General features: G+C 36.8%; 1 protein-coding gene across 7 annotated transcripts in view; it reads right to left on the reverse strand.

Moving 5' to 3' along the window:
• rapgef2b (Rap guanine nucleotide exchange factor 2b) overlaps window positions 1-7,800 on the reverse strand; it is a 247,410-nt gene extending 239,610 nt beyond the window's left edge. For all 7 annotated transcript variants that reach the window (XM_057849822.1, XM_057849819.1, XM_057849816.1 and 4 more), the window contains exon 1: window positions 7,153-7,800. In XM_057849822.1, the coding sequence (XP_057705805.1) occupies window positions 7,153-7,227 (75 nt within the window). In that variant the 5' untranslated portion in view covers window positions 7,228-7,800. The remainder of the gene's footprint in view (window positions 1-7,152) is intronic.
• Window positions 7,801-11,667: the final 3,867 nt, after the last annotated feature.

The raw sequence follows: 11,667 nt of genomic DNA on the forward strand, positions 1-11,667 counted from the left end.
TCAATAAAACTAAATGCAAACACTTTCAAAATAAACCATTACAACACCATTTTAATTCAACGAATACTCGAAGCAGCAAAATTTAATTCGAGTCTTTTCTCTAATCGAATACTCGAGTCAATTGATTAATCGTTGCAGCACTAAATAACATTAAACATTTTTTTGTAATATTCATGTTATTTATATTCATATATTTTTTGCTAATATTTATTTTCTTAACTTGACATTTTCTTCTTTTTATCCAATTATTTTTCCTCATGTTTATCTTTTTTGTGTCCATCTATTTGTATTTTTACACATTATCTTTAGAAAAATATTTTAAATCGTTTAATTGTGTAATTTTGTCCATCCTTTCTGCAACATTTGTACTTTCCAAATCCTTCTGGATATTTCAAAATCTTGTGTGTTCTCAAATATAGCCCTACTTTTGTCGAAGAGTTGTGTATATTTTATTTTGTATTCATTTATTTCTTCCAAATAATTCACTACATTAAATGTCCTTGTAATATGGTAAGCATTCTTGCGATGGCAAAGGGTCTCAGGTTTTTGCTCACTTTGTTCTTGTTCTTCGTTGGGAAGACACCAACTAAAACGGAATGAGATTTAATATCTCATATCATAATTATTACATTTGCAGTGCTTAAAAAACATTTGTATAAAAATATATAAAAATAATTGCAAACTTATTGTTGCCTTTAGTTATCGAGCTGTTGTTATTGGCTGTTGAGACATTAAGGGAGCGAGCCAGGTGGTCATAGTTAATTTCTGAACCTAGTCTGCAACACATTGGGTCCTTGCCTACTAAAAATTAGAGTAAATAAATCTCGGGCTTATTTCTTGCATTGATATTATGACCATATTACATTAACTCTATTGTAAGGTGTAATGATTTGTCACATTATTTTTCCTTACCAGTTAGACGAATTAAAATATCAGTCTTAATTAAATTGCCAAAACAAAACTACTTTGACTCCAGCTGTCGAAACCAAGCGGCTTCCTTGGCAATAAAAGAGGGCATAACGATGTGGCAAGCGAGCTTCCATGCGGGCATCGCTATTGCTGCCGCTGAATGCTTTAGCGCCACCGGCTGTGTCCTGCTGCTTCAAGCGGTGGCCTATTGATCGTCTATTGTGTGCAAAAGCAACATCAATTTGTGGCGCTCGAGCGGAAAGAAAGAACACACACACATGCTCGCTTGTAGTCGCAGTGCAATAAAAGGGACCGATCTGTTTCTTGTTTCTCCTGTTTGTGATTCCGCATTTCAACAAAAATAGATTTTGTGTGAAATTCATGTATCATTGGTGTTGTTAATAAGGCTGTCAAACGATTAAAATTTTTGATTGAGTTAATCACAGCTTAAAAATGAATTAATCGTAATTAATCGCAATTCAAACCATTCTAAAATATGCCATATTTTTCTGTAAATGATTGTTGGAATGGAAAGATAAAGGCATAAACATTCAACATACTGTACATTAGTACTGTATTTGTTTATTATAACAATAAATCCACAAGATGGCATTAACATTCTTTCTGTTAAAGGGATCCACGGATAGAAAGACTTGTAGATCTTAAGAGATCAATTTGAGTACTAGTTGTAGTAATTTCATTTTAAAAACCCTCTTGATGTTTTCGTTTTAGTAAAATTTGTAAAATTTTCAATCAAAAAATAAACTAATAGTTTTGGTTTAGTTTTTTTTGTTGTGGTGACTGAAATACACCACAAAGTGTCAATGGCAAGTTTTAAATTGATCTAGCCAAGGCAAAGTCTGAGTAAGTTTTATGTGTATTTTGCATTGCTATTTTGATTGTGAATGCCAGTTCTTTTTTTTGTGAACATTATTTTTTTGAGAGATAGGAATATTATTTTTGCTGTGCTTTCACTAAATGATACTGTAGCGACTTAACTGCTCCGCCTAAATGCATGATGAGAAGTTGTGCAACCATGACTGTAAGTGGTGGCTGCAAATGCTATACAGCAGGGGTGTCCAAAGTTTTAGCGAAAGGGGCCAGATTTGGTGTGGTAAAAATGTGGGAGGCCGACCTTGACTGACGTCCTTTACGTAGAACAATATATTTAAGCAAATTTTAGCAATCCATTATGTGTGTCACATTTGCTTTATTTTTTTTTTATTAATAATTTCAACATTGGTGTGGTAAAAATGTGGGGGACCGACCTTGACTGACGTCCTTTACGTAGAACAATATATTTAAGCAAATTTTAGCAATCCATTATGTGTGTCACATTTGCTTTATTATTATTATTAGGGCTGTCAAAATTATCGCGTTAACGGGCGTTAATTTTTTTAGTTAATCACGTTAAAATAATTGACGCAATTAACGCGTGCACTGAATGAGCCGCTCTCGCATTGCCTCAAACAGATTTCAATGAGGTCGTTTATGGACATTAAGAGTGAAGAGAATGCCACTGGCCGCTTGGGGGCAGCGCAGCGCCGTTCCATACTAATGTTGTTCCTTCTAATAGTGGGAGAATTAGTAGTTGTGAGACGTTTATGCTGATGCTTTGTGCTCCACACATATTTCGGTAAGTTTGCTTTCTTTTAGTGGCAATTATGTGTCTCTTGTTGTATTTTGGGTAAGATAGAGATATATCTTTTATAAAGGCGAGTGGACACAGGCGTTCTTTGGGCTGCTCCGTTTATTGGCATACGCTTCTGCAACTCCTTCACAACAAACAGAAGTATCATTTAGTGAAAGCACAACAAAAATAATATTGCTATCTCTCAAAAAAAAATAATGTTCACAAAAAGAAAAGCACTTCAGTCTGTAGTAATGAGGCCCTATTCTCACAACAATGCAAAGTAAACTGGCATTACTCAGAGTTTGGTCACTCAATTCTTATTATTGTTATTTTAATTCTTATTATTATTATATTAACTCTACTTTTGATGGAAAATTGTACAAATTTTATTGAAACGAAAATATGAAGAGGGGTTTTAATATAAAATTACTATAACTTGTAACTATAACATATGTCTTTTATGAACTACAGGTCTAGTACTATCCATGGATCACTTAAACAGAAAGAATGTCAATAATGCCATTTGTGGATTTATTGTTATAATAAACAAATGCAGCACTTATGTACAGTATGTTGTATGTATATATCCGTCTTGTGTCTTATCTTTCCATTCCAACAATAATTTACAGAAAAATATGGCGTACTTTAGAGATTTTTTGAATTGCGATTAATTGCGATTAATTACGATTAATTAATTTTTAAGCTGTAATTAACTCGATTAAAAATTTTAATCGTTTGACACCCCTAATTATTATTATTATTTTTTTTATCAATAATTTCAACAATCTCGCAACCATCCTATGTGGCGTTCTCTTTCAACTCTCGGGCTCTTGCGAAACACTGCTGCTGAAAAATTAAACTAGCTTCAAGTTGCTTCAATTTCTCGCTACATATCTTCCTTGTAATCTTGTCATACATGTCAGCGTTTCTTGTTTGGTAATATCGCCTCACACTGAACTCTAAAAAACAGCAAATGTCTCTTTGCAAATGAGGCAGACACAGTTGTTGCGTATTTTAGTGAAGAAATAGTTGAATTTCCACCTATCCTTGAAGCGTCGGCCGTCAACTTTCTTTTTTTTGTTGATTAACGCCATTTTAGAAAATTGGAAGTAAAAGGTCACACGGGGTAATGTTGCTTAGAGTGCTGCTGCCTTTTAGTGGTTAAATGAGGTGCAGCATTTAGTGTGTACGCTACTTCATATGCTGGCAGCAGTACTGCTGACCAATTTATTAAGTCTGTGTGTGGGCCAGACGTTATTGATTTTATGACAGAGGCTGGGGGCTGGATGAAATTTGACCACGGGCCGCATTTGGCCCCCGCGCCGGACTTTGTCTGCTATACAGTATGTTCAGTGTTGTGTTCAATTAGGCGTGTTGAGAAAGAGATTGTTTCCTGCTCCAACCAAATGCATGATGGGAAGTTGTGCAACCATGACTGTCAGTAGTGGCTGCAAATGGTATACAATATGTTCGGCGTTGTGTTCAATTAAGCGTATTAAGAAAAAGATCCGTCTTTTGGGAAGTTAAGCAACCATGACAGTTAGCAGTGGCTGCTAACGCTTAAGCCAATAAAAGGTGCAGTCCAATGAACGCCTGTGTCCATTCGCATTTTTCTGCCTTTATGCTCTCAATGTGCTAAAACAGCGTCCTTGTAAACTGTTTGAGGCAACGCATGAACGAGTCATTCCGTTAATTGCGTCAAATATTTTAACATGATTAATTTCAAAAATTAATTACTGCCCGTTAATGCGATAAATTTAACAGCCCTACTCATTAGTATTATGGATATGCTTCAGATAATATTTTTCTTTCATCAAAATTTTATCTACTCAATTGCAGTTTTTCATGAAACATTGTTTACATTTTTTTAGATTTAAAACCATCCTCTTTTCCTACTCCATATTTGTATATTATGGTCAAATGTTACTGGCCATTTTCATAAAATAAGTTTTTTATATCATTAGGAGTATCATTGTAACTTCCTTGTTTTTTTTGTTTTTTTTTTGCTTTTTCGGGGAATATTCATTTTAGTATATTTTTATTTCATGTTTTCAGCTTCATTATCTTGAATTCTTGTCCGCAATATTTTTTTTAACTATTTTTTGGCAGTAGTTCTGTATAACAACAACATTGGAAGTCTCAATTGCTCATTAACTATTGATTCTATTTTTTTCAAATCTGAGATAATTTTACTGTTTCACTTTTATGTTATCAAGAGTTATCCAAAACTAAAATTGTATTTACAGCCTCAATAACGTCAATCAAGGCAACAAAGTTAAACGCTCTTGGATTTTTTGAGTGGGAAAAGGCAAATCGTATGTACCTGTTGCAAATTGCAATTACCTAGTTTAATGTCAAAAATCTTTTTTTTCTTTGACTGGTGTAGACATGTGCCGATAACCAGTTTTTAAAGTATACCGTGGTATGAAAACTGCAAGGTTTCAAATCTGTAAAAATTTTCCGTCATACCGTCCCTACGGCATTGGCTATTTTTTTATGTCCCAAAAATGCATGGAGAAATCCCTCGCTTGCAGCTGCAAGGCTCAACCCTCTCCTACAGGTTGTTGCTCAGTGTCAGTAAGTCAGCTGTGCTACATTCTGGCTGGAGGAGGTGAAACTCCTGAACTTTTTCCCCCATCGAAGAAAACCAAATCGATGGTATGGGAATACTTCGGCTAAAGAAAAGTTACAGACGGCCATGGCTTAGAGGAGGAGGGCCAACCGACATGTAAAACATCTTTGCTGAGAGTGGCTGCCGAGAAGGCAATACCTCAAATATGATTTCGCATTTATACAAAATTAAAGGTTAGTAAACACGGTCATGAACATTTCCCACAGCTACGAGAGTTAACTCCAGCGTGTTTAGTGTGTCTAGCGGTGGTAAAACGTGTTTTTTTTTTTTTTTCTCTCTGGCAACTGTCTGTGTCGAGAAAGAGAGTGAGTGTATAATGTACACATGATACGAGTCATGCACCCCTGCTTTTTATGGAAAATAATTCAATTTTTGTTGTTGTGATGGTAATAATGTTGAGCAGTGGCTGTGGGTTAAGGCTCACCGAAAGGACTGCATTCATTTTACTGTTATTTAAAATATTGTTTTTCAAATTTATCTTATCAGTTTACATACGTTCCAATTTGCTAATGTTTTGAAAATTTAAAATCCTGTTCAAGGAGGTTTTTTTAAACCCAGATATCTCAAAGTAAGACATTTTAGAGCTGTAATTGCGATACCGTGATATTTTGGTTTAATGGGATTATACCGAATCTCATATCAGCACATGCCTAGTCTGAAATAACTGCAATTTTTTTATTTCAATTTGACAAACGTGTTTTATTTTTCTGTATGTTTTCCACAAACATTAAAACCTCTTTAGCAATTAAGGTAAGTGTTCAATCCAAGGGAAATCGATTGAAAAATTAGCTACCAGTTACTGGAGTTAACTCCAGCGTGTTTAGTGTGTCTAGCGGTGGTAAAACTTTTTTTTTTTCTCTCTGGCAACTGTCTGTGTTGAGAAAGAGAGTGAGTGTATAATGTACATGATACGAGTCATACACCCCTGCTTTTTATGGAAAATAATTCAATTTTTTTTTTGTTCTGATGGTAATAATTTTGAGCAGTGGCTGTGGGTTAAGGCTCACCGAAAGGACTGCATTCATTTTAATGTTATTTAAAATATTGTTTTTCAAATTTATCTTAACTTATCAGTTTACATACGTTCCAATTAGCTAATATGTTTTGAAAATTAAAAATCTGGTTCAAGGAGGTTTTTTTTTTAAACCCAGATATCTCAAAGTAAGACATTTTAGAGCTGTAATTGCAATACCGTGATACCGTCATATTTTGATATTTATACTGAATCTCATATCAGCACATGCCTAGTCTGGAATAACTGCAATTTTTTTATTTCTATTTGACAAATGTGCTTTATTTTTCTGTATGTTTTCCACAAACATTCAAAACCTCTTTAGCAATTAAGGTAAGTGTTCAATCCAAGGGAAATCGATTGAAACATTTGTATTTGCATCAATTTTCTGGAGAATTTCTCTTTACTCGGATGCAGGTGATCTTGAAGCCCATCCCATTGATTTTGGGGTGCGCCCTTTACTTGCTCTATATGTCAACACGTGCAAATCTCTGGACAATTTAAAGTATTTGGTGTTGTTTCTGAAATGTTAAAGAAATGCAAACTCTAAAAAGGTCACTCATATCCTAGATTCTAATCCAGAAAAAAACTGCACAAATGGTACATCCACTGTACACATCACTTCAATGCTACATTTCCAGAATGTAAATCTATGAAATCTGAATTGCAATGGTCGAGAGATCGGAAACACGCATTAAAAGATATCCAACTAAAGTGGCAAATGTTCAAAATTTTTTATCATGTTTGCACGAGATAATCATCTGGAATGTAACTGTGGTGACAACTTTTTGTTGTTGTTGGCAGCACGTCTTGCTATGCTAAGTAGCCGCCGATTATCCGCCTTGATAGGCGGCTTAAGCGGGATGGAACCATACGTGACCCGACACGAACACTTAAAAGCATGCATTCACTGTTAATTCGGTGTTTTAAAAACCGTGTTTAATTAGGAGAGGTAAACGGTCAAACCTGTTGCGTCCTATCCGCCGGGTTCATCATCACCGCTTCCCGAAAGCTGTTATCCACATAGGACGCCATTTTCATCGTTTTGGAAGTGGAAGCTCTGCTTAAATCCCGATCAAAATGTTAATTTAGCTCCAAAAACAATGTGGAACATTGAGGAAAAAGAAAGAAAGGCCTCCTCCTTTGGGTTCCGAGAGCCGCTTGGCAGTCTGCCCGAAGAGGCGAGCGGGGCTAGAGGCTTTTGGGAGTGCCCCGGAGCCCCAGGCCCACGGACCCCTGCTTCGCTCCCCCGTAAACCGAGTAGCAAGCTCTCACACCCGGGTTGGGCTCCAGGATTCTGCCCGGTGCTAGACCGAGCCTCGCCGAACTTGGTCTTGACTATTCGCCTCCCCTTTATTATGTACACTTCACCACCGCCATTCTGATAGTAGCGACCAAAAAAAGACAAAAAGGTGGGGGGGAATCGGGCTTAAAAAGCCTAACCCGCCGATAACAATACGCTGCCCATTTCTTTTAAAAAGCCGGGTCACTCACGGAAGAAACATGCTGCTCAGCTTTCGGAATGAAGGATCGGAAAAGTGTTGCGCTAGCTAGTTTCTACGCCTCTCCCACTGCGATCATCTGTGTTGTATGCCACCATGGTGACTGACTGAATGGTGGCGCTCGCCGCTCGGCGGAAGAACACGACGGGAGATTCCTTTTGGTCTTTTCAAAATAAATTTTAGATGAGGTACACATTACTTTCCACCAGTGTTGTTAATTACGGCGTTAGAATATAACGGCGTTACGAACCAGTGTTGTTAATCTTACTTTAAAAAAGTAATTAATTACAGTTACAAATTACTTCTCCCAAAAAGTAATTGCGTTAGTTACTCAGTTACCTGAATGTAAAAGTAATTAGTTACTTGACAAAGTAACTGGTGATAATTTTCATGTTTTTTTTTTTCTAAAAATAAAATTTAATTTAAAAAATTGGTCACACATTCTGAAGTTTAAAGAGTTTTTGGGACAACCGGGGTATTGCGGATATAGCGATAACGAGATAATAATAATAACTAGTCCTGCAAGCAGGACTCAACGGGCCCTCGGAAGTCCTGTGTCGATTTCTCCAATTTCTTTTTGATTTTTTGGGGGGGTCAGTAGGGTTTTTTTTCCCCTCCAGGAGGAGTCGGTCTCGTAAAAAAGGCCATTTCCTGTTCCCAGCAGGGGGCGCCAGACCTAATGGGTGATATTTCAATGAAGTCAAGTTCAGGCTGGGATACATCACGTACATGGCAAATATGAAAACGATTGAACGTTGTATGGGGGAGTTATTAGTCATTTTCTGAATTTGGTGTTTTGTCAAAAAAATGTCCGACTTTGGCACCCCATCGACTTTGGCACGATGAAAAATACATTGGATCTTTTTTTCTGCTACAGATGAAGTAGCAGAGTGTGAAGCAACAGCCTTAATGAGTCAAAGCAGTTCTTCACTGCTGTCATCAGATGAACCAATTAATCCCTAATATATTTCATTGAAAAGTACATAGTATTTTTTTCTCCCACAGAAGAAGTAGCAGAGTGTGAACCCTAAACCCTAACCCCTAACCCTAATCCCCAAATAAACCCGACTTTGGTACTCCGCCCAGGTCAGGCCCATGAATGAAAACTCACCATTTTGATAACTTAACATCTCATATGTCTCATGAAGAGTCTCACCAATTTTGAGGAGGATCCAACTAACTACCTTGGCGCAATGGTCTCAAACGTGCACCCTGGTTTTCGACAAAAATGCCATGTTTTTCAATATTCAATCCAAAATACCCGATTTCCTGTTTGGTCTGGAATATGGGTGCAAGAGACTTTTTGTTGCATTTTTGCACAAGATATCGACTCGCCAAATTTCATCACTCTATGTTGAAAAAACCTAAATGGAGAGGCCTTGTTAAAAAATTCCAGGGGGCGCCACTGAGCCATTTTGTGACATTCTTTCACAACGTTACCAAATTATCGAAATTTTCGCAAAGGCGCATGTGTGTGCAAATTTTGGTGAGTTTTTGAGCATGTTAAGTCCTCCAAATTGGCGATTTTCATTTGCCATGAAGAAAAAATAATAGTAATCCTTTGCAGAACAATAGGGCCTTCGCACGGGCTCGGGCCCTAATAACTAGATAATAACCTTTGCTGTGTGTGGAAGTCATTTAATGTTGTGAATCAATTGTTAAAGTTGTTAAAATTGGTCCCGTTATTGCATTAGTTCCCTCCCGTCTATGTTCGACATGTGTAAGTTTTGAAACGGTTTCATCATTTAAAGATAGATTTAGGTTAAGTTTTGCCGATTTAGGAGCATTTTAGATAAAAAGTGACTTAGGTTCGCCAGGAAGGTTCTCTACAACAGAGCCTTCACGAGAAGTCTACTGCTTTAAGATGGCGGCTGTTTACTAACACATCTAGTTCTTTATTATATATGTTGCTAATGCCGCCGTGTCTGTCATTTGCATGTAGTTCTGTGTATATGTGATATCTACTGAAGCATCATGTGGGCGTAGTTTGTAGGCTATCGGCTACAGTCAGGTATTGTTGGAGCCACCAAGCATAGTAGCAGTAGCATCGAGTTTGCAACGGCGTCACACTCCCTTAGCTCCTCCCCACTCCTGCTCTTCTCCCTCATCTCCGTGAGTCCGTCTTTTTCCTGAATTTTCTCACGGCAGTCAACCAACGTCGTAACGCATAGTAACGCACGCCTTTTCCGCCTCAGTAACGGTAACGACGTTGCCAAGATGAGAAAAGTAATTAATTAGATTACTCACTACTGAAGACAATAACGCCGTTATTAACCCGCCGTTAACTTAAATCTATCTTTAAATGATGAAACAGTTTTAAAACTTACACGTCGAAAATACACGGAAGGGAACTAATGCAATAATGGGAGCAATTTTAAAAACTTTAACGATTGATTCACAACATTAAATGACTTCCACACATAGCAAAGGTTATTATCTAGTTATTATTATTATTATTATCTAGTTATCGCAATATCCGCAATACCCCTGTTGTCCCAAAAACCCTTTAAACTTCAGATTGTGTGAGCAGTTTTTTTTTTTTTTTTTTAAACATGAAAATTATCACCAGTTACTTTGTCAAGTAACTAATTACTTTTACATTCAGGTAACTGAGTTACTAACGCAATTACTTTTTGGGAGAAGTAATTTGTAACTGTAATTAATTACTTTTTTAAAGTAAGATTAATAACACTGCTCGCCACCTCAATGCGTTCCGGATTTTTTCATCTTGTTATAAGTCTCTTATTATAAGATGTAATGGCTTGTGCCCACGGCACGTAACATAAGAATAAAATACTTCTAAAAACACATTTATGTGTTATATTTACATCAACGTTACGTAATTTTCCTGACTCTCAAGCGCAGCTGACTACAGTAATGCCTCATTTTTCGCGGTTGATGGGGACCAGAACCCGCCCCGATAAGTAAAAAAAAAAAAAAAAAACGCGAAGTAGCGCAACCACCACCCCCACCCACCTAATTTTGTGTGTGTGTGTGTGTGTGTGTTCAATGTATTTATTCAGATTTAGTATTGAAAAGATGTGGCGGAAAACACAGACAAGACTGAAAAGCAGTTTTTGCTCTTGCACTCCTCTTTAAAAGAAACTGTAAGTAAGCGATAATATTTTGTTAAAGTCATGGCGTCTGTAATTCTGCTCTCGCGTGCTCTCGCCTCCAGATAGGGTTTTGCTGTTTAAAAAACATTAAAAAAAAAAAAATGCCCTCCTGTTCAAAATTTTTCTTCCCCCCAGAAAATTGAGATTTTAAGCTTTCCAGTGATGTATCACACATGCATATCGGACACTTTTTTAAATTTGGCCAAATTGGGTGTCTCAGAGCGGAACTTCAAGTCACCCGAGTGTTTTCCGCCATATACATAAGACATGTTTTTCACTTTTTTCCCAAAGAATAAAAAAAAAAAAAAAAAAACATATACAGTGCCCTCAATAATTATTTGATTTACAATAATTATGTGTTTTTTAGCTTCTAATATATATTTTTTTTCTAAATAATATGGGACCTTAATGGAAAAAAAGAGAAAAATCCAACCTTCAATACAAGTGCATTTCTTCAGTGGGGAAAAAATCCCACATAAAGAAATAATTATTTGACATCAAATAATGTGTGTCAGAATTATTAGCACCCCTGGTGTTAATACTTTGTACAACCCCCTTTTGCCAACAAAACAGCACCTAATCTTCTCCTATAATGTTTCACAAGATGGTAAAAGACAGAAAGATGGATCTTCAGCCATTACTCTTTGCAGAATCTCTCTAAATCATCCAGAGACCTGGGTCCTCTCCTCTGTACTCTCCTCTTCAACTCACCCCACAGGTTTTCAATGGGATTAAGGTCTGGGGACTGAGATGGCCATGTGAGGAGCTTGATTTTGTGTCTGGTGAACCATTTGTGTAGATTTGGCCATATGTTTAGGGTCATTTTCTTGCTGAAAGACCCAGTGACGACCCATCTTCAGCTT

This window comes from Corythoichthys intestinalis, chromosome 11 (assembly GCF_030265065.1).
Source record: "Corythoichthys intestinalis isolate RoL2023-P3 chromosome 11, ASM3026506v1, whole genome shotgun sequence".
In the NCBI taxonomy this organism is placed as follows: domain Eukaryota; kingdom Metazoa; phylum Chordata; class Actinopteri; order Syngnathiformes; family Syngnathidae; genus Corythoichthys; species Corythoichthys intestinalis.